General features: G+C 42.6%; 1 protein-coding gene across 2 annotated transcripts; it reads left to right on the forward strand.

The window, feature by feature from the left end:
* Positions 1-783: 783 nt before the first annotated feature.
* CELF4 (CUGBP Elav-like family member 4) lies at positions 784-21112 on the forward strand. Of its 2 annotated transcripts, none has more exons than XM_019610254.2 (4): positions 784-925; positions 6248-6397; positions 19206-19268; positions 20960-21112. In XM_019610254.2, the coding sequence occupies exons 1-4, from the start codon at positions 802-804 to the stop codon at positions 21046-21048; spliced, it is 426 nt and encodes a 141-aa protein (XP_019465799.1). In that variant the 5' UTR covers positions 784-801; the 3' UTR covers positions 21049-21112. The 2 variants fall into 2 exon arrangements, with proteins under 2 accessions (XP_019465799.1, XP_019465798.1); XM_019610253.2 differs by having other exon boundaries at positions 19206-19271; positions 20960-21110.
* Positions 21113-23909: the final 2797 nt, after the last annotated feature.

Here is a 23909-nt window from a genome sequence, read left to right on the forward strand (position 1 = left end):
AAGGAACTTAAAACTGAGGAAATCATCCCACATCAAAACCACCATGCAGGGATTTTCCCACTGCACTTTATTAATCTTGCTAAAGCAGGGGAACTCCCTTCTCTTGCATAGCTCTTCAGGGAGTATCTCTGCTTGGTTGTGTTGGAAATAGGTGCTGTAATTAGGTTAACATGGACTCTGGTTTTTGGTCATGGTTTAGCTTAGTGCCCACTGGAGACCTCACAGCAGCATGAAAAAAAAAAAGCAATTTTTCTCACCAACAGATGAAAATAGATCAAATTATCCCCAGAGAACTAGTTAAGCTTGCTGCTCTGGAGATACTGGGGATCCTCATTTCTAACTGCTCTACATACAATGGTCTCCCATCAGCAGCCATCAGTGCCTTCCTAGAGCTTTGATACAAGCAACACAGGCCATGAAATCTCTCTGCTTGGGAACACTTATAGTATTCTCTCTGCTGTCCTCAGCAAGGAAAGATCAGAACTCAGAGTGTTGAGTACAGCTCACAGGAGACCTCCACACTGGGGAACAATGCTGGGAATGTGGGAACCATAAAGACACATCGATGCTCTGAGACACATTTGATGCAATTTGCTTCTCGCTCTTGTAGTGAGAAAGAAGTGCAAAGGGTGGGGGCTACCACAGATGTACCAAACTAGCATCTCAAAGTGGAGAGATGCCTCACACTCTGGCATGTGGTCTCCATCCTGGTACTGGTGACCCAGGTTGCTTTGCTGGTGACTGCGTGATATTTTTTCCCTGCTCTCTTTGTTCCAGCTGATGCAGCAGCAAGCCGCGATCATGGCTTCGGTGGCGCAGGGTGGCTACCTGAACCCCATGGCAGCCTTTGCTGCAGCCCAGATGCAGCAGATGGCGGCCCTGAACATGAACGGCCTGGCAGCTGCCCCCATGACTCCAACCTCAGGTAAGTGGCCTGGATGGATGGAAGGGGTGGCAGGAGGGGCAGGAGACCTCGAAGGACGTGTTAACTGTCAGCTTGTCCCTCTGTAACTGTTTTCTGAAATGCTGGTCTTGCTGGAAGAGGCTACCACAAAAAAGGAGCAGAGGTCAGACCAGATCATTCCGGGGGGCTGGAACAGGAGTCCTCCTGCTATGGGCAGGACCAGCTGGGAATCAGTATTTGTATCACAAAAAAGGTGCCAAAGCGATCACCAACAGCGGGCTGTTGGGCTACCAGTGCTCCATGCTGAGCAGAGGCTGAGTGCTGTGGATGAGACCCACCAGAGATGGGATGTGATGGATTTTGCTGGAAGGAGGGAATTGTAAGGCACTGGAAGAGCTCTCAACCATGACCTTCAGCATCATCCCCTACACAGCTTTCCCTTAGCACAATGGAATAATGACACAAAAACACTGGAATAGGCTCCCCAGGGAGTTGGTTGAGTCACCATCCCTGGATGTGATTAAAAACCGTCTGGATGTGTTGCTCAGGGACATGATTTAGCAGAGGGTTGTTAGAGTTAGGGTAGCATGGTTAGGTTGTGGTTGGTCTCAGTGATCTTTAAGGTCTTTTCCAACCTGATCAACTCTATGAAAATATCCACAGTGACTGGCTAATTGGTAGTATGTAAGGATGTATGAGGGATAAGTGCTCATGCTGTCATAGCCAGGGTGGTCCAGACAGAAACAGAACAACATTTGTAGTGAGATGCAATGTCATTAATGAGATGTGCTGTATTTTGGGAATGCATAATAATCCTATTGTGAAATAGGGCTGCTGGTACTCAGGGAAATCTGATGCTACCTGGAGTGCAAGTATTTGGTGAGAAGATTTTTTTGTAGCTGGAATAGAAACAGATAGTTGGTGAAGGACCCAGGCCCACTGCTGGCTGGGCTGTAGCAGGACATGAGAAGACTGTGCTGGGGGGCAGAGAATTAAGGTAAGGTGTAAATAGAACTGGCTTTTCTGAAGAACAAGGAAATCATTTGGGCAGCAGCAGGTCAAGGAAGTGGCAGGACAGGTAAACTATTTAGTGATTGCTGGCCTAACTGAAGGGCAGCAGGGTAACAGCTGGAAAAAATGGGGCCAAACTTTAAAAGAAGTGAGAATGTGGAGGGGCTTGCAATATACTGCTGACCCTGTTAGGGGAGCAGAAGATTCAGGGGTGTAACAGTGAAGAAGAACAATTTCTAAGGAACAGTTTAGGATAGAAGTGTCTCAGAGACAATGCCAGTTGTTCCTATGAGAGGTACTGGAGATGGGACTGAGTTCAGTGATGAGGCATTGCAATGCCAGCATGTGAACCTGAAGCCCTGAGCCAACCTGAAGAGGACCAGCTCGACAACAGTTTTGAGTGAGTGAGATATGACAGGGGTGAGCGTGAGCCAGCCATGGTGCAACTGGTGCTGGGAGAGAAGGATCTGGTTCCCCTTGCAGAGCAGATTGGTAAGCCTCACTGCTAGGCACAGAGAAATCCACACCATCAGTAAAAGTCCAACTGACACTGCAGCCAGCAAAGACACTGGATGGCAAGGAGACAAGGTGCCACAGTAGCACAGGCTTAAGGGCTTTTCCTAATGAATCTGGTTCTGATAACCTCTGTCTGCCAAAAAAAAACCCTCCATTTCTCCATTAATATACAGCTTATCATCTCTTTACAATCTGTAGCTGGATCAATGTCAGCAGCTACAGGGTCACATATTTATTTTTTCCTTTGCTATTAGAATATAAGGTGCAGGGGGAAAAGGGGAGGAAGAGAGATCTAATTTCACACCAGCTTGTGGAGAGACAAGGAAAAGTGCTTGACTCAAAAATCTTACACCATACATTTTGAAATATATGTTTACATAGCGATAAATGTATAAACAATGAGTCGATGAAGCTACTGCAAATCCAAATAGAAAAGTGGCTTAATTATATGTGCACCCTTTAAACCCGCTGCTGGAAAGATTATCATATTTGCATTAGCTAGATTTGTTTTGTGTTGGTGGGAGCATAGAGAACGTCAAACAAAGAATGCTTTGAATTCAAATGCTCTCAAGGCTTGGAAAGCTGAATCCAGGCAGTGGTTTGTGATGTCCCCACCACAAACAAGCATAGTCACTTTTGCATATAAATGTCTTGAAAATAAGCCGTTCTGTGACATAGGTGTGTAAATACTAACATGATAGCCAAATTCTGTGCCTGCCACAACATCCAGCACATGAAAAATATCCCAGCTCTTCTTTCATGTAAGCTCTTTTCTGGTGTGCCCACTACCTTTTGGGAACTACTGTCAGAATACAGAAGAAGAAAGAGAGCTCATGTTTTTTACATGCTTTTCAGAGAACCCATGACTGGTCATTATTGAAAATAAGACACCGGTTTAGATGATCCCTTGATCTCTTTCACGGTGGCAGATTTTGCACTCTTCTTATGACATATTTTCAATCCTGGAGCCTGTGCACTTTGGCATTATTGCAGATTTACCTTGAATGTGTAGCTTCCTTCACGAAAAACCTCTGTAATGGGTTGTGGAAATGTCCATTGACAATTATTCCTTGGGTGAAATGTTTAGACTTTGAAATGACTCCTTGTATTACCACAACACTTACAAAGCTTGTGATAAGATGCATAGAAAATGTTTCACATATGTCTGAGCAAGCAAGTCTACAACACTAGCAGCAATTTCTGAGTAGCCAGGAGATATCTGAAGCCTAAAGTGAATTCTCCTGCTGGCTTTTGTTAGCATTCAGAAAGCCAAATGGAAAATGATCATTCTGCTTCATAGCAGGATTTCCAGTCATTGAAGTATATCTTTGTTCTGACTTGGAATGAAAATGAAACATTTCAAAGTTCTCTGAAAAGCAGGCATTAGAAAAAGTGTTTGGAACGTTGGAAAAAAAAAAGAAAAGAAAAAAGAAAAAAAAAAGAAGTGTTTTGATCTTTCCTAAGCAAAAGAAAAATTGTGCTAGAAAAAAGACATTGCTAACACAGAAGTCCTAAAGGCATTGGAGGTGCTAGCTGAGCACAGCGCCTCTGAGTTTCTATCTTCAGGCCCCTCATGTTCTGAGAACATAACCTGTTTCTGATGCATTCCTAATCCAGCCTCCCGGACACTGGGTTCCTCAGAACGTGGTCATGAGTTCATTCATGTTCATGAGTTCCCATGGGACCCGAGAACTTAATGAGCCTTGGATCCAGGCAAATCAAACTGACAAGAGAGAGGATGCAACTCACCAGACTTTAACCGTACAAAAGTTATACATCCAGTGTAGTCATCTTATTTGCCTGCAGTCAGTGCTGAGCAGTAGGCAGTCACAGTGGGCAATTCAGCACGGTAACTTTATGCTGTCTGCCTATCATGTTCATCTCACACAACACTCTGCAACTGCAAGGATATTAATTTCATGTCTCTGGAAGTTTGGTGTATATTTTCCTTTTCTCCTGTCCTTGATGTAATTTGAGGAAAATGTGGGTCTTCTGAGATGTTTCTGATGCTCTGCTTACTGCAAAGACAGGACTAGAAATGAAATTCTCTTTAGGCTTCCTTTCTTCTTTTCTTCTTCCTCCCTCCATGCTGTAAATCTGCACCTGGTGTAGCTTCAGCGAGATATCTCAAACTGGGGATGAAATCCACAACTGGCATGCACCACTGCCATTTGTCTTCTGTGGTGGCATTATGCCAGTCTTACTGCAGCTACAGATCTGACCTCTCCAGGGGGTTCTTTATAAGAAGAAAATTAAAGAATTGCAATGAATATTCCTAAACTTCCTTACGCATGCACAAAATAGCAAGCTCAAATCCCCTGCTGCAGTTTTAGAAAACATTACTTACATTGCCTATGCAAATAAAAGAGAGATCCAGAAAAGCAACTGAAATTTTAACTAGCCTTTGTGATTTGCAAGCTGATGGCATATGCTGAGAGCATTGCCTTTGGACTCAGGTTGCCACCACTGGCTCCCAGCACCACCACTGAGGCCAACACCATTTAAATAAGGAAAGATGAAGCAGCAGCTTGTCTGCTCAGGGTGTAAGAAAAGAGACAAAATATTGCACGCTTCTTGGGCCGCTCAAATCAGAACATCCTGAAGCAGCTCATTAATCTGTGTGAGTTCTCTTAAAGCACCAGCACAGATTTAAGCAGTCATTAAAGTGTGTTATTGGACTAACCCATCATGGAGTGCTGTGATGGTGAAGAAAATTTCTGCAATTGGTTTAAAAAAGGGATTCCTGCAATCAGTAGTATATCCTGACACAGGAAGATATTACTGAAAATAAGAGAGTTTAACTTCGCACCCCAGACAGCAAGAGAAAAATACAATTTCATACGTATTGAAAACTCATTTTTGTTCTCTGGAAACATCCTGAATACATTTCAAGTAGCACAGACTGTCCAGTTCTTTCAAATACATATAGGAAAAAACAGTAAGGTACAAGAAGGATTTAATTCCTCCCACAGAATTTTAAGATTTCTTCAACAGTGGGTGACAGGATCGCACCCAAAACATAATGATTAAATTGTTCCTCTGCAATAGCATTATAGCCCCTGCAGGATGAGTCTGGGAAGAAATGTAGGAACATGGGTCCATGGAGGAAAACTGTAGCTTAATTTTTGCCCCTTTTCTGTGAGAGATCCCTGCTGACACTACGAAATCAGGCAGGGCCAAAACAGCAACACTAAAAATCTATTGCTGTCTGTCTGTAGGCTACAAATCAACTTGCCAAACATTTTAAGTATCCCTGATGCTGGAGTTCAAAATTAGTTTGCACACTACATGTGTATTCATGAGAGAGTGGAGAAAGAGTGGCCCTGAAAATCACTACGCCCACAAAGCTGACATCTCCAAAGAGAAACTGTAGAAAAGTGGGACTGTGAATTTGCTTTTGGTGCTAAATGATATCTAGGAAAGAAATGTCTGCTTATTAAGTCATCAAACATGTAGTACTCCGGGGAGAGAGCTCAGGAGGAATGGCAGTATTTCTGCTGTCTTGTACTACATGATGTTAGCTGTGGATCTAGTCTTAGAGATCAGGATCACTAAACAAATTTTGTTTGTTGAAAAAAACTTTGCAAATCTTTCTTATGTTAAGTGCTTTCCAAACAAAAAAAGCAATGGTAAATTTAGCCTGCGATCGTGTGAGTGGTTGTTTTCTTCATGAGAAAGCTTGGAAGATTTTTCTTTTCTTGAATTATCAGAAGGTTTCTGAGTGGTGGTCATAGTTGTTGCATCAGGAGCTTTCCCTACATAGTTACTGCTTCCAGTACTCATCAGCTTTGATTTTGTGTTCTTCCCCCCTTGCAGGTGGAAGCACGCCTCCTGGCATAACTGCACCAGCTGTGCCTAGCATCCCATCTCCCATTGGGGTGAATGGTTTCACTGGCCTCCCGCCGCAGGCTAACGGGCAGCCCGCCGCAGAAGCCGTGTTTGCGAATGGCATACACCCTTACCCAGGTAAGCCAGACCACTGACATACCCACAGCCTGCTTCATCAGTGTTAGGGAAATGTCTTTAGCATCAGCTACTTCAGAAGGATTATACCCTGTACCAGGCAGTGTACACTAGTTTCCAAAATAATTGCTGCATTCAAACCCTCTAGCCTTACCAGGGCAGGTGACTGAAGTCAGTTCAGCACATCCACATAACAGGCTCAACTTCATCCTATCGTGTCACGCCATTGCAGACAGCTGATAGGGTTCATAGACTGCGACTATCTCAAAAAATGCCAGTCCTGACGGGGTGATTTTGACGTCAGAAATGAATGAGGGAGATTAAAGAATATGTATCTACCTCCATGCCCGTACTTAACAGATATATGGACAATGTGAGGCTGTAATCACCAAGAACTTTGGGGTTTACAAGTCCTTAATGTGGACTTGTAATTTCTAGCTTTCTCAGGATTTGATAAAGACTTCTGCTTCAAGCTGGAGCTGGAAAGACAGTTCTTACCACAGACTGTATACACACTAATAATACCAATCACAACAATATAATTTAAATAAATTTTACTAATTGATCCTAGCTACCATCTGGCAAAGGCATATTTTACCCTGGGACACTCATATCAATCTAATCTGTCAAGAAATCAGACAGTTACTCCAACCAAAAAGCCCACAAACACCCTAACAAAAAAAATTCTTTCCACCTCAAGCAGTCCTGAAAACTTATAAGACTCGACATTACTGGGTACTTTATGAGCTGCAAGGAAAAAATCTCATAACAAAGAAGTACAAAAGTCTTGCCTAGTTGCTGCTCAAAGTCACTGAAAGAAAATCTGTGGATACATCAAAGGAAAACCCAGAAATATCAACAGTATTGAAAAAATAGCTATAATTTCCCCCCATACACATATCTAATAAACATTTAGCCATGAGTTGAACTTCAGGCAGAATTGAAATCAAGGAACTTGCTCTGTTAAAATTTAGGCATGTATATATGTCTGTAGCAGTGTAGAGGGATCAGCAATCTTGGCAGCTAAAGGAGGCATCAGAAGATTGGATAAAGCCTTAGTGTGCTCAGTGAGCTCAGCCATAACAGCAGGAAAGAACCCAATCTTTAAGGTGATATATCTATTGGTTCCTCTACTCATTTAAGTATTTACCTGCTTGCCAGCCCATCATTGCTCTTTTTATCCGCTCTTTTTTTTTTCTTCACTGCTTTGTCTAGCTCCTCTTGGCTAATTGTTCATGATCCATTACTGCAAATATCAGAGAAAATGTGATATTTCTAGATGAACTGTAATGACTTGAGCTTTTATTACTATCTCTAAATACCCCCGTAATTAAAGAAAACTTTAAGTTAGGCATTTCATCCAATATTATATAAAAGTCAATGGCCTTAATCCGATTCTCTGATTTTGGAGAGGCTTTCTTAGCCAGCATTTCATAGTAAGTCCATGCACAAACATCAGAAACATAACATACTGACAGATGAGAGTCATCTTTGCTTTTCTTCTCTTCAGGCAGAGGGTCTCCCTTCTGCCAAAAAATCTGACATGCAAATATTTTATTTTGTACAACATTTGGATTTATCTCAGCATGTCTTCCGCAATATATTGGTCTTTCCTGGTGCTCAACATTTCCTCAACTCAATGACATCCTAAGTGATAGCAGAGGTATAAAGTAGTCAGCCAAGCCCTCACCACTCCTTTTACTTCTGCCTGTGCCCACTTGCAATAAATCTCTTACAGCAAGTTCTTTTGTAGCAGTTTAGGTGTAGGACAAGGCATGTGTTTGCTCCATCTTATTCTCTTCTCCTCCTAATGAGCATTTATGCACTCACCAAAACTTTACTCCTTGCCACAGGCTTTATTGAGACCTGGAGCTTAGCAACATTAAAAAAAAAAAAAGGATTAGACATTTATATGGATAATGAGAACATCCACAGTCACATTAGACTGGATAAAAATGTAGAAAGGACACAAACCTTCATGCTTTATTATATAATCCAGCCACTAATTGCTTGGGGTTAGAAAGAAATTTTCATCACTATCACTGGGCAGCTTATTCCATCATTGTTCATTATAGGATTTTTTGTATATTACTCTGTAGTATCCGTTATTGGCACTGCCCTGTGGTTCTGCATTTCTAAATGCAAGGATAGAAATAAAATATTAAAGCTGAGCATTCAATTGCGCTAACACTATAGAGAAGAAAAGAACATGCAGGTGCCATCCAAAGTCAGCATCTTCCAAACAATTTTCTTTTATGATATATCTCTCATTCTAAAAGTGGCCAAGAGTGCTGCAGTATTATGTATGTTACCATAGTAAGCTATGGTTATGATTTGCCATATATTGTTTAATGCCTGAATTTTGCTCTTAGATACTTTTTCATACCCAACAAAAAAAAACTTGAAATGTGGGTTCAGACCATTATATCCTATTGCAGAATGTGCTTTGTTGCCTGAAAATAGCAAAGCAGGACAATCAAAATCTGTAGAGGGATGACATGCACATCATTCAGACCCAAATAAATCTCATTAATTGTGCAGTTTGTCTACACATTCACCTTTGTGTCTAGCTATAATACTTTTGATGTTACACCTAAGCAACTCAAGAACTCCACAATTTTTGCACTATAAAAGCAGGTGCAAATTATGTAATTGTATTCACCCTGTAGTTTCACTCTTTTTTTTCTCTCTTACCCTATCCTTTTTTAATATTGCCTTTGTCTGGAGCAGGGACGCACACAAAGTACCATTTGGGTCAGACTACTGAAACCCCTACGGATTTGGGGGCAAAGGCAAGAATAAGTCAAACAACCCTACTCACCAGGCCCCTAATCACAGTCCCGAATCCTGCAGGAATTCTATTTTTCCGTGACTTCCACTTGAGTTACAAATCCATGCAGTACTCCCAGAAAACAATTCCTTGCAGACAGCTCTTTGCAAGCCATGCTCTCACACTCTCCAAGTACAACCAGTACATAATGCCTCTCACTGCACTTTTGGGCATGGACAGAATCAAAAGAGAGAAAATATTTCTTCTACTAGTAGTATGAGTCCCTCTGGATATTTGGTCCTGTTGTGCTAATGCCTGCCCCTTAGTCTTCAGCTTGCAAAGCTATTGAGTATGGCAATGTGTCACAACATACAATGGGGACAATGAGCATAATCTGTTGTGCCATGGTATGGTGAGTCACTTTGTAGTAATGCAAGGGCATTTGACACTTCACCATTAGTCACAGTAATAGGGATTGCTCTCTTCTGCCTACATTCCTTGGTTATAAAGAGCCCAGTGCCTCTCTTGTAACAGTGGAGATCATCTGCACTGGCTTCTGTTATATTTTATACCATCAGCACTCTGCTCTCCAAAAACAAGTCCTTCCACTACTGGATTGCATTATGAGGGTCTAGACAAAATGTCCCCTGCAAAAATAAAACTCTCCTCTCCTTGCGAAGAGGAGGGGAAAAAAGTGAGAGATCAAAGGGCAGTGAATGGAAAAGACAGAAGCAGCTGTCACAGGATCAGTGAACAAAAGGACAGAACTAGAAGAGGGCACTGAGCAGAGCACTCGGAAAAGAGCAAGTGATGCCGAGAAAGGAAGCATAAAGATATCCCATAGTACCCAGTGGGATGTCCAGCTTGACTAGAGCCAGGGGTGAACCCAGTGGTAGGGCAGCACTGGGGTGCTTCAGATGGAGAATGCTTTCCAGGACACTGGTTTCTTCAGTGCATTTAGTCTGAGCTGTAGTTACTGAGAACTACAAAAGATTTCCCTTAGTTCTTCATAAGTCTCTATAAATGTGTTGCCTCATTCACTGTTCCCAGGCTCACAGTGCTACTGTTCCTGACTGCCTGCTGCTGCCAGGAAGAGCTTTATATATCCTCACTGCAGATACTCCAGAAGTCCCTCCATTCACCTTTGCTTACTCAGTGTGCATATGTCTGGGTTAGTGAGACAGCAAGCTCCACTTGATATCCTGCATAGGGTCCAGTCCTCTCTGGTCTCAATAGACCCCTCCCAGTGATATTGGCCAGCATCAGGGACTCGTTTGTGCAGACAGAAAAAGGAAACAGCTTCCACCACCCCACGGCATGCATTTCAAAGTTATCAGAGGATGTGACTCACGAGAATAAGAAAAGAGCAAGAACAAGAAAAGACTAACAAAATCACCTGTAGGAAGGTCCAATTCCCATAACATTCAGTCCAATCGTACACCATGTCCTAGGAAATACCTGGCTCAGCAGCCCCTAGGCTTAGTTACTTGCTATGGGAAATGTTTGGCTTTGTTGTATTTGTCCACCATAAATCCGGAGATGAGCTTTCACTTTCATATTTTGTATCAGCAGTTTCAAAAGTGCAACAGTGAGCTCCTGAAACATCATTATGACTGGAAAGCATTTATTTGACCCATTTGTAACAATCTGCCACGTGCCATAAACCACGCTTTACTGGTAAAATAAATAAGTGAAGGAATGCACTCATTAAAAATATAATAACAAGTTGCCATCCTCAATTGTAGTCTAAGCCACTTTAATGATGCTGTGTACTTCGAACAATCACACTGCAGACATAATGAATGAGGTTGTTTAAGGCAGTTGTGGGAGCCTTTTCAGAGCCAAAGCGTTTTCTCCTCTGATCTGGAAGAAGGTGTAAATACAAAGCAGGAATTTAGCTAGTTTTCAGAGGAGAAGCACCTAAGTGAGTTAACACCTTGAGGGTTTTTTTTCAGAGGTCACTTAAGTAAGCTCCCAAAAACATGAATTTAAGTGCTCCGTTGTGTTTAAAATCTGACCCTGATTTATATGTTTATGAGCTCAGACAATGGTAGAGAAGTCTGGTCCTGGCTCTGTTGCTGAATTAGTAAGTCACCTTGGCCAGCCACCTCCATCTTGTGACGTTTCCAATTCTTCTGCATTTTTTTTGCTGTGTTCATTGGAAGCTCTTCATGGCCAGACATGAGTCTTATTGTCCTGTCTCAGCAGAAGACCAATTTTGGATAGGGTTAGAAGCAGGCCTATATGGAAAATTCTAAAGATAATTCTGATTTCCAGTGATAAGCTATATGAATTTCATAGTAAGCTTATTTGTTGTCCCAAACAAGCATCTACTATAACTGAGATTGTTTCCAACTCACGTGATAGAGCAGAGGAGCTCCCCTGTTGTGAACAGAAACAGGCAGTGGGACAACATATCTTTGACTGAATGGTGTCCAGTGCCTAAATGGCAAAATGAGACTATAAAACACAGAATCAGTCTCTGTTTTCTGCCGGATCAGCACATTCTTTCTATTATTGCAGTTATTGTTGTGTCTGAATACCTAATTAATTACAACAGTAAACGCTGGCTTCTTTAATCACAGCATCAGCTGTCCTAATCAATCTTAATAATATGGGATCTGTACTATGGCACCCATGAATTTTAATCTACATAAATTTCTTAAGACCTCTCACAAGCTTGTTGTACGAAATGATGTAATTATGGCTATAGATTAGGCCTGTAGAGAGTGATTTAAATTGGATTTAAGAAGGTGAATAGAGCCCTCCCACTCAGTTATTTATTTATTTATTTTAATCCTACCCTTCGTACGGATTTTTTTGCTATAATTTTCTTCCCTTCCCCAACAGTCCTGCCACTCTCTGATCATCCTCCATCCCAATCTATCTCCCAGAGGCTCCAGAGGCAGAGCTGTATTCCTGGGGGAGATGTAAGATACCTCTGGGACTGGGAGAGGAATTAATGGAAGGCACAGAAAAAAAAGTTGTGGATTCAAGTGATAAAAGTTTTGATAGATCTTTGCAGGGAGCAGTGCTGGAAAACAGGGTGAAATAGATGAAATAAAGCGTGTCTGCCAGGAAATTCAATTATTGAAATTAAATAAAAGGTGTTGAGGGGAATATCATGTAGGTGTAAAGTTTGCTTACTCCTTCCACCAAAGTGAAATCTTAGGGTGTGTTTAGGGGGCCTCAAATGTGCCAGACCCTGCTTTTGTCTTTTAGGGGACCTGGGCAGTAGCCATCATCTCATTTCCTTACCACTTCCTCTGGCTTCAGTGCAATTCTTCCTGATCTACACCACTGAGCAATCACAGCAGAGTTCTGCCCTTTCTCCTACGACCATTTCCACCTGCTGTACCCTCATAATAGCTCCGTTGTCAATTCCACATGAGGTTACAGGCATCTCAGGAGGCACTCTTTATACAGCATCACTTAAACTGATTTTATTTATTTTTAACAGCATGCTTCTTACTGCCACCTCCATCCTTTCATTGTCTGACTAAAGCTAAATGCCAGGTCTAACACTAGCTGAACATCCCCTTAAAAAGTTGGACTTAAATCTAGAGTTATATGAGTAGTAAGAAAGCTTCCTGGTTTTAATTTTAAAGCAGTGGTATTTCATGCTGACTTGGGAAATCATCCTTAGTTTTTGGCATCAGGCAGAGGATTCCGAAAGTGACATTAACGGATCTACTTTCTTTGAAGGACTTGGGAGTCATTTCTTGACTTCTGCCTAATGAATAAGTGCTGCCTTCGTTAAATTTATATTTATGGCCATATAGTAGGTCATTGGCTTGTTTTATGTCTCCAGGTTTATGGAAGGTTATCTGCTGTGGTCACCTTGTGGCATCTTGGCCAGGATTGTCTTGCAAAGTGACAATCGTATCTGAGCAGAATTTTTCCCATGGAGATATGGAAATTATCAAATTAATATAGAAGTTATGTCCAGGGATAAGGCTCTTGCCCTGAGCTGCCAAATGAAGTTACTATTAGCATCTGTTTTCACAGTACACCTATAGCTTGCCCTGGCAAGGCCAGATCTTCAGTTTCTGGAAAGCACGTCTATGCTAACTTCAGTGGGGCTGACATGATTGATACTTGTTCCCTGGCCTCTCAGGAGCCTCTCTGTTTTTTCCATTTTATTTCATCAGCTGATCCTCAGCATGTACATTACATCATGCAATAAAAAGCTGAGAGGCTCAGGATGCAAAAAGTTTACCCTGTCTCTAAATTTGGTCTATCATTTTCCAGGGATATCGTAATTATTAGTTGTCGCCACACAAACTAATATTTACAGTAATAAAGAAACTGGATAGGGAGAAAGGGTTGCTGAGATAAGGTAACTCTTCTTCCTCAGCATGATTATATTGTCTACATCTTATGAAGGAATAAAGCAACTTTCTCTCCTTATCTCCTCGTGTTGAGACACAGAAGTGACTCATATCTCCCCATCACTTTGAATTTTAGTATGTGATATGTTCCAGCCTACAGCAACAAGGAGCCCTTGGGTTAGCTCTAAATCATGGGTCCCTTGCACATCTGAGCCCCTTCTGAACTTCACACAGATCATTAATACATAGGAAGGCTGTCACTTTACTGAACGCAGTATGGCCACAGCTTCCATAAATGTTTAATCTGTGCCTAGAGGTTTCTGGACCAATACCAACCATTGGCTTCATCTACACTACAGCTGGAAGCACACGCAGTTATGCCCTTCACTAAGTTTAATTCATCCAGCACAATGAGCACGGCTGCCCAAGCTACTTTAGCTTTGCACTGGGATACCCAGCCCGCCCTGAGTCTGTGTTTTCCCTGTACCCCCTGGCCTTGCTGGCCAGTGCTGACACATACACTGTACTGAAATTACATCTTCATCTGCTTCAGAGCTAAGGAAGATGAGTTCATCAGTGAGCAAAAGTCATCACTTTTATTTTTAAGAACTCCCAAGTTAAAATCCTGCAGTTGGTGACCCACCACAATTGCATTTCCCAAGTAGATAAGATAGGTTGTGAGGGTCTGAATAAAACAAAGATACGCAGATTGGGGTTTCTGCCTCCACATGTCATCTGGTGCTGCAGCCCAAGGGTGCTTCTTCCTCACTCCTTTCCAAGAGCATCCAGAGACTCTTCGGCCACTGTAGCAGTAGTCCTGCATGTCAAACCAGCTATAAATACCTGGCATTTTCTTTGCTTTGAGTATATGGTTTTCAATTTTGATCAAAGCTGACTGAATCAATGGAGAGTTTTGGTACTGACTTCTAAAGATATCTATTTAGATATCTCTATCACCATCAGCCCGACTATCACCATTGTCCTTAACCAATTTTAGATTGTTAGAAGTTTCCTCCTTGCTTTTGGTTTCACTGCAATCACCTACAATATCCTTATCTTCATCTACATTCTTAGAAACATCATTATTCCCATCAGGGGCATCTGAGAACTCTTTGCAAAATGCTTCAGACTTACTACAGTCTCTGGTTGATGCTGCACGGTCTATTTTTATTGGTTCAGCAATAACTGAAGAGTTATGGTGCTTGACTTCTTGAATGCCAGCATCCTCATCATTAGCAATGTTATCCTCTTTCTTCTCTGCCTCTTCTGGAGTTTCCATGACTTCCTTCACTGCAGAGGAATTTAAGCTCTGATCATACTCATTTTCCAAGTTACTGCAGTCTTTGCTGATCAGCTGAGCTTCAGGAAGTAGACTGTATTATATGCCTCAGATTGTGGGCACTCAGTACTGCATTGATTTCCATCATACAGCTCTCCATCATATAAGTCACTATTTGACACTTATTTAAGTAATGACTTAAACACTGGATCTTCCCTCAGAGTCAGTGGAGAGCTTTCATTTGGGAGCAATCGATGGTTTGGGACCCCTAGACATAGAATTTGGGTTATGAAGAATGTCAGTCCTTGGCAGTGAAGGAAAAAATTCGGAGACAGCTACTGAAGAAAGGTGACCAATAACTTCTGGTTTTGGTGCTCATGGTAGCTTTGTAATTTCTGGAGAAAAGAGAGAAAAGTCATGTTAGTCAACTTGGTGTCTTATTAAAGTATATATTCTACAGTAGACTTTATCTTATACATTATATTTTGTCTTTTATAAAGCTGAAGGAGTCCAGCCAATAAAAGGCCTGTTCTGAAGAGAGAACTGCTATAGCAGAGAATATGTACTGTGCTTCCATGTGGCACTGCAGCTATTCCAGGGAATGTGGTGCTCGTGGACTGGCTTGTTAGAGTTAGGGTACTATGGTAGGTTGAGGTTGGACTTGATGGTCTTTTCCAAGCTCAGCACTATTATGATTCTGTGATTCTATGGTTTAGGGTCATAATGAAACAAAGGCAGACCCAGCACAGCTGGAGAGGAAAATGTGTACAGCTGCAGAGCCAAAGGTATATCACACAAGTTGAGTAGCGTGGATGCTTTCCTGTGCAACCTGCTCTAAGCAACCTGCTTTAGCAGAGGGGTTGGACTAGATTATCTCCAGAAGTCCCTCCCACCCTCTATGATTTTGTGATTCTATATACTACAAGCCAGGAAGTAATTCTTACTGATGAAACAGTCTCTTGAGAAATAAACACCCAGTTAAATACACCCCTAAAATCCTAAAGATGCAGGGAAATAATGAACACTAAAAGCTTTGTGTGAGAGGGAAAAAGGCTGTGCTTAAATGCTTGTTGTTCCAAACCCTTTAAATAAAGCATTTTCCCAGTTTTATTATTTAATCTTCAACGTGAACAGTGATATTCAGTGTACATTTCCTACAGCAAATGGCTTGGTTACAGTGGTCAGAATATGGTTCCAAGGACAGGCAAGATGCCAAAGGATGGGGTAAGGAGAGCAGCTCATCAATGAATCAGGAGGCCCTGTTCAGTTTCTAACACTGGCACAAAGGCCAAACAATGTAATGCTCCTAAAGCTGCTGAAACGTGTTCTCTCTGAAAAAGCGGCCAGCCCCACTGGGGTTTAATCCATGTTAAAACTGTAAGCCCAGAGCTCAGTCCAGGAAAAGGTGTTTAACTGTGTGGAAGATTTTATTCTGATCCAAACCAAAATTAGAAGTGTCAGGTTTCCTTCAGGAAAAGCAAAGCCTGCAAAGCCCAAGAATTCATAATATAGCTTATTTGAAGGTTTTTGCCATTGTCCTGTATGGGCAGGATACAGTCTCAACTGTAGCTGGGAGAACAGACAGTTTCCACACGTGCCCATCTAAGGCAAGAAAAAATGAAAAGGGCCACAGTTGAATACATGTCATGCCATGGTTTTTCCTGTATCTAAAAAGAGGCAGGCAATGCCAATTGTCAGATGTCAGAGAAGGAAAGTGCATGCCCAAGTCCATTGCCAGCTTTTACACTATCTTTCAGCATGGCCTGCAGACTGAGCCATGTCATGGACAAGTTGTTGGAATGGACACACTGGATGAAATGTTCCCCAGACGTACTGCTATCATGCAGGACATCACTCAGGTGCTCTGCACCAGCCTGCACAGCCCAGCAGCTCAGGCTCCTTCTAACCGTGCCCTCCTGGAGAGTTGATTTGTGATTTCTGACAGGCATGACCTTTTGATCCAACTAGACTAATCAAAACACAAAAACACTGTGAGTGTATCTCCTGAGCAACAAAGAGAATTCCTTTGTTTAGCTCTATAAGCAGGTGGGTGCCACCAGGAAAGGGCAGTTGCCTTTAGGGCAGACACAGCAGATCATCTCCTTTGCTTCAGACTTCAATACTGTGGTTCTTCTATAAAGATTTGCTCCCTCTACCACATTTCCTTTTTTATTTTCCTCAGGATGTTCCTTCTATCCAAGAGCATATAATCTTGGTCTGTATAGAGGGTTCAAGTTAGTAAGAACCATTCTCCCAAAGGAGTGCAGGAACTGCTGCATCACTCAGCCTTTTGTATCCTTCAGTTTTCTTCTAGAGCAATATGCTCAACAGCCTGTTTTTAGAAGGAAACAATTCTGAACAGACATTAAAAAGAATAGACTTTAGTCACTTCCTTCTTCAAAAAGGCAAGAGTAAAAGGAGAAGAGATTTTATGTTTTGCAAGCATTTCTTATAGTTTCCTCGAGCATCTACACGTTAACTTTACATCTCTATGATGCTTCTACTGATCTCCAGAGGTTTTAATGAATTCTCCTCATGTTCTTTTGTCTGAGTGAAAATCCTTACAATAATGCAATGCTTTCCTGTTTTACACAGATGCTGTGGGACGTGCCAAAAGTCAGACAGCAATTCAACCCACCAACATCCAGCCTAAGTCAACAGTCTCACCTGTTTCTTCCTCTCACCACCCCTGGAGATCTAGTTATATCATAAGAATAGGAGCTTCCAAGACTTAGCTAGACAGTTGTATTTCTCCCCTCCATGTTTGTTCTTGGTCTTAGCCTTCCTCTTTGCATGTGGGGAGATAAATATATAGGAGACCTTACAAACCATCATGATCAATGGCAATCTTTGACATTAAGGCAAATCTGTAATAGTATCAGTTATAAAGCATTTTGTCTGTTTTCTTCAGATCCATAGCACTCGTTTGCCACCTAATCACACATTTTGGCATGTAGCTAGTCTCCCTCCTTGGGTAGGTCAACATCTACACAGCCTCCAAGCCTTTTCCACCAGCCTTGTAGGAAAGAAGAAAGTAGGAACTGGTGGGGAGAAGCAGCAGCTCCCTAAGGGAACATCCTAAAAGTACGAAGCCAGAGGGATTGCATAAATGTAGAACTATGCAGCACCAATAAATACAAATTAAACTCATAACAAGAAGTGAAATATTAGGGCCAAGGTGACATTTGGACTGGAGGTTCAGCCAAGCTTTGCTTTAAATATTTTATTGCTGCAGATAAAGAAAGAGCTTATCCAACACGTTTCTCTCTCTCTCTCTCTCTTTCTCTTGCTCTCTTTTTCTCTCCCTATCAACCAAAGGGGAAAAGGAAAAAAAATCTTAACTAGCTTTGGTTGTATTTGAGCCACACTTCAAAGTTTCACAAAAATAAACAGTTTTAAGGGGGAGGAATGCACACTTGTAAAGAGAGAAAATGCACTTTGAAGCTAGCAAGGGACTGCGTGCTCTACGCAGAGATTCACAGCATCCTGCCTGGAGCAGACAAGCAGTGTCCCCCTCCCCTCCGAGGAGCCTCTCCTCCCTTCGAATGGGGCTACCTGGCAGCAATGGGTCTTTTGAAGGAACGTCAGGATAACAGGAGCCAGTGCTTTGTTCTCTTCTCCTTCCCCCTGCTATGCCCCTGTTGTTTTCTGCTCTGATTGAAAGTTTCATGTGCCGGTAGCTGTCACTGAGATCTGAGTCTGCACAGCACCTAGCACAGCATCAGTCCTGGATTAGAATGTGGGCTCTTTGGGGTTGACTGCAGCAATGCCAATAATCTACATGATTAGAGGTGGGCTCCGAAACTTGAGAAAGGTGGAGAAGGGTTTATTTGCCCTGTGCAAAGTCAACATAGGAAAATGCAAAGCTTGAGGACAGAGCCCTCCTGGACATCATGGGAGGTCTGCACCAGTCCTGTCTTTAGAATGAGTGAGATGCTCCACTCCTAGAGCCCTCAGCCCTTGGGTTTGTCTGTCTCACAGCACACATTTCTTAGGGAAAAGAAAGGGTGAGCCGAGGGCCCTGGGTGTGCTGGGCACAGAGCAGAGGAGCTGAGGGGAGCCTGATGGCGACTGCAGCTCCTCACATGGAGCGGAGGGCAGCGCTGAGCTCTGCTCTGTGTGACGGCGACAGGGCCGAGGGGAACGGCATGGAGCTGTGCCAGGGGAGGGCCGGGGGTTGGGAAAGGCTCTGCACCAGAGGGCGGTGGGCGTGGAACAGCCTGACCAGGGCAGCGAGCACGGCACTGAGCTGCTGGAACTCAAGGGGTGTTTGTACATCACTCTCAGATATATAGTTTGAATTTTGGTTGGTCTTGTGTGGAGATAGGAATTGTACTCAATGACCCTTGGTGTCTGGTTCAAGTTGGGATATTCCCTGATTCTATTTCTCTGTTTTAATCCCTTATTTCCTTCTCTATTCTGTCTCCACAGCACAGAGCCCCACTGCAGCAGACCCCTTGCAGCAAGCCTACGCTGGAGTGCAGCAGTACGCAGGTCGTTAGTATTAACACATTCTCCCAGTAACCTTTTTCTTCTCTAAATTCTGTAAACACAGCTAAGGGGGCTGTGGGAAGGGAGGTGAATCCTGAGGTGGGGACACCTGACAGATCTTCAGATTCAATTTGCAGTAGTCGTGAAACCAAACCTAAAGACCCAGAACCTCCCTAAGGAGACAGCCACCTCTGTGAAGCACTGGGGAGTGGCTCCCACTGAGCTTTACCTTGGTGCAGCTTCACTGACAGAACTGGGTCAGGCCTCCCTAGAACATACAATGAGGAAGCGGAAAATCAGGCCGCTTGGTTTGCGGCCACTTTGTGTTACACTTTGTGTTGTGGGGGTCTTCTGAATGCTGCTGTGAGCAGGGCAGATGGGCAAACAGACCCTGCCGAGCCACTGCAACGGTGCCTGGCAAGGCACAGTCAGTGTATGTCTGCACACGCCCGTTCTGTAGGGTATGTCTGAACTCTGCTGGTTGTGCATGTGTGAGACACCCCAGCACTAGTTAGCTCTGGTGTGGCTGGAGGTACAGACTTCAGGCTTGCCTAGAAGCTGCATATACTCCTGATTTCCCAGCAGCTTCTCCATGACTGCCAGTGGGCAGACCTCTCTCACTCTCAAGTCTCTGTGTATGCTGAGCAGCTCCTTTGCAGTTGATGGACTGACACCAGCCAAAGTGACCCAGTGCAGACCATGACCCTGCTGTGTTCAGCCTCCCCTTGCGAGGTGTCCATGGCCAACACTGCAAGGAAGCTGCCACCTCAAAGTCATTATTTCCTGTGGTAACTGGAGCAATCATGGGCTCCCGCTGAGGAATGGCTATTATTTCATGTCAGTGCTGTATCTGAAACTTAATTTAATTCTCCATGTAGGGCTTCATTTGCCGGTATTTTAGTTATTGTCATTTATTGCTTTGAGGTTTGATAGATGGGAAGCAGCTCAACCCTTTGAGCTGTTAATTAACCCCTCTGCACACACATTGCCCCTATCCCCCTCTCTCTGGGCTCACAGGCGACCCGTACTCTGTATTTTTAGCAGCAAGGCACATCATCTACCATCTGTAGTATTGAATGGCTCCCCTTGTCTGCTTGGTGGGGGAGCTGAGGTGGAGAAAATTGTTTAATTGCTGCACACTGTTTCAACTGTGTTTGTGTAGAAGACTAAGTGTCTATAGACGTGAAAGGAAATGTATATCTGAGAATGCATGCACAAGTGTGCTTCTGTGCATATTCTGTATAGAATAAGAGAGAGTGGGAATACATATGGACTGTTATTATAAGCACGTGTATAAATCAGAGTGCAAAAGAAAAACATGGGCATGGGCTCGCACATGCCAGTCAGCACAGGCTGACTGAGCTCAAGAATGAGTGTTTTTCTTGTACTTCCTGGGATGATTACCCATCTCTGGTGGGGGAGATCTCATGGATCTCCATTTAGACCGCCACTTAGATCACATGGCTGTTCCTGGTGGTTCTGCTACAAAATTGAAAGGAGAATGAATGCTCAGAGATGAGTGCTACTATCTGAAGCACCACTGTGACACTTCTATTGTATCTCAGGCTATACGAGGCATCTAAAATACATGGGAAAGCCCATCTGAAGCTTCATGTGATTGTTTGATGTGAAAGTTTCTTGCTTCCCAGAACTGAAATCTATCCTTTTCTTCTCTCCCTTTCTTTTCTCTACAGCTGCTTATCCTGCTGCCTATGGCCAGATTAGCCAAGCGTTCCCACAGCCACCTCCCATGATACCACAGCAACAGAGAGAAGGTGAGTGAGTGGTCTGTTGTTTTTGCTGCACCCAGCATGCCACCCATGGTTCCCCTCCTCATGCACCTAAAGAGCATCCATTAAATGCGCCATTGCTTTGAATTCCTGGTCCACTGAGTCTTTTCTCAATTTCCATATGTGGCATTATTGGCACACTGCAAACATCCTCATGGGAAATTCCTGCCAAGACCTCCTAAGATCCCAGGGAGAGGAGCATGCTGATGTGCATGGGCCATGGAAAGGCCTGTTAGCAATGTGGGCAATAACATCCAGTGGGGATTGTTAAAGACAGCCAACAAAAGTAATTGCACTGGAATAAAGAATTTAATAGGAAACAAATAATGGTGATCCTTCATTAGAAGCCAGTAATGTAATTTCAGACACCTGCTCTTAAGTGGAGCTGATCTAGTCCTTTCAGCCTCCCTGGAAACACAAATCAGCCCTTTTAGAGAGTAATATCTGTATGAGGATGAGATTATTCATGTAGCAAAGATACCTGTTTCTTTACACTAACTACAAGAGGAGCCTGACTTATGTACATGGCACAGGATAGTTGCACTGGAGTCAATGAAAGCATTGGATAGATGAATCTCCCACTGTTGGATGTGATTGTTTTGGGAGGTATCTGCATCATGTAATGCATAGCAACCAAGAGACTTCCTTAAATGAAGAGAGGAGTCATTTCTGTTTGCTTTACAGCCAGTAGATAACAGTAGGAATCTCAGAGGCAACCTGCTCAGATAGCCCCAACCATCCTCCAGTACTCTCTTTGGACAAGAAACTGCTTACCTAAGTGAGGTATTTTAGTCAGGTACTTCAGTTTTGTATAGGGACCCTCATTTTAAATAATTATATTTCAACTTTTACTCCTTACTAGATCACTAATTCAGATATATTCTATATGTGTTATTATATATATAATCACATTTAATATTTTAATACAGCGTAAGAGTCAAAACAAAATGAATCAAGATTAGACTATCAAACTAAAACATCCTGATGGCCTAGAACTACTTTCGGGGAGAAACCTCATTTTGTGAGAAAATTAGAAATGTCAGCAATTCGATCTAATTTGGAATTAATTTTTTTCTGATGTCAGAATTTCCTGGGGAACACAACTTCCAGCTCCTGATTAGCTCTAGTACACATCCCTGCTGTGAGAACAGATGCACAGACCTAGCGTATCATTACTGAGATGTTTCCCCCATGCTGAAGGACTTTGCTTTTTATTACTTACTGGGGCTAGATTAAGCACAGGACAAAATGGAGAGCAGATCATTGCTTAACATAGCATTGTGCCAGGAACAATCCAAAGCAAGGAATAACTGTGCACACTCCAAGTACCACTGCCCAAAGATTCCAGTGTTCATAAGGCACAGTGTGTCTGTGGGTTGAGAATGAGTATCACCCAGTGGACAAGTTATCTCATAACTCTTTGCTCCTTTTCATAAGCATCTGATATTAAGAATGACTGGGGGCCAGGCATAAAAGAGGAACCACTGATTCAAGGCTGGCAGCCATTCCCAGTGTCCTCCATTTTCATGTAGTGCTTATCTGCTGTGGTTTTCTCTACTGAGAAAACTCTCTACTTCTCTACTTTGCTAGAGAGAGAATCTCTAAGACACAACACTGCATTTTAGCACAGAGTCAAGACCTTCAAACCTCTCTACCCTTTAACAGGAAGATGTAGCAAGAGGGAACTCTAATAATAACAATACTCAGTGCTGAAAAGAGTGCTTTATGTTTGCAAGGATGTGCGCAAACATTGATTTGTTAATGAACCTACCCTACCACAACAACAACATTGATGATCACATTGTTAATAATGATGCTAACTCTCAGCTCCTGAATCCTGGTTAGATAACAAGCCCAGACTGCTTGGCTGCTGCATAATTCCCGTAGAGATTAGTCATTGCTTCCACATGAGTGCTGAGGCTGTTGGCAGCTGATGGGTTGCATAGGATGGAACAGATCCAAAATTACCAAAGGTAGAGACAAAGTCTTAACTCGGACCATGTCAACTAGGCAAAACTTGGAGGTAATTTCAAATTTGTATATTGTCTTACTCATCTTGACATAGTTTGTGAAACTCAGAAATACACTTGGATACTAAAATAAAGTAGGGCAGGTTTATATGACTCCTGCATTCAAGTATGCTGAGGACTAAGTAACAAGTAAAGAATAGGCAACAAGTTACAGCCTCTGAGTGTTCACTGATGAGGTGAGGTATATTTCCACTAACTGTGCATCCAGACAAAAGACCGCTTGCAAACTTTGTACATCCATATGGGACAACTCATTTTTAATTACTCATATCAACAATTGACACCCAGAGATGGGTTGGGACACTGTTGTCACCATCCTCAGTAACTAGCCACAAGCTGGACAGTGATGAGCATGGGCAGAGCAATGACATAGCAGTTCAAATCTTACCAAGCCAAATCAACACAGACTCAGAACAGATCTCTCTGCCATATGTTCCAGTGTTCCCAAGCAGAAACATGAGTTTCTGTTATCCAAAATTGTTTGCCTATAATATGCAAACAGTTCATAAACTGTGTGTTCCTTACAACTTTTATTTCTTTTTGTCTGAATCAAGACTATCTGTGCTTCCAGTGTATTAATGAGCAGAAATACCTATTACTTAAAGCAATAAAACAGAGCCGTGGTAGGTGTCAGGATAGAAATGAACCTTGATTCTCTTCTCATAAAGTGTTGCAAGGGTTAGATTTTGAGCTGACTTACAGCCCTTTTGAAAACCAAAGTAAAGTGCTTAGTAAAGAATTTTAGTATTGTATTCAGTCTTGAACTGCCAACTGTACCGATCTTCAGTAATCCATTAACTCAGTCCAAAATAAGACCTTTCTCT

Source organism: Meleagris gallopavo, chromosome Z (assembly GCF_000146605.3).
Source record: "Meleagris gallopavo isolate NT-WF06-2002-E0010 breed Aviagen turkey brand Nicholas breeding stock chromosome Z, Turkey_5.1, whole genome shotgun sequence".
NCBI lineage: Eukaryota > Metazoa > Chordata > Aves > Galliformes > Phasianidae > Meleagris > Meleagris gallopavo.

Coding starts and splice junctions, on each gene's coding strand:
- CELF4 (XM_019610253.2), top strand. CDS start 802: ATGGCTTCGGTGGCGCAGGGTGGCTACCTGAACCCCATGGCAGCCTTT. Junction 926..6,247: donor CCCCATGACTCCAACCTCAG/GTAAGTGGCCTG, acceptor CCCCCCTTGCAG/GTGGAAGCACGCCTCCTGGC. Junction 19,272..20,959: donor AGTGCAGCAGTACGCAGGTC/GTTAGTATTAAC, acceptor TTTTCTCTACAG/CTGCTTATCCTGCTGCCTAT.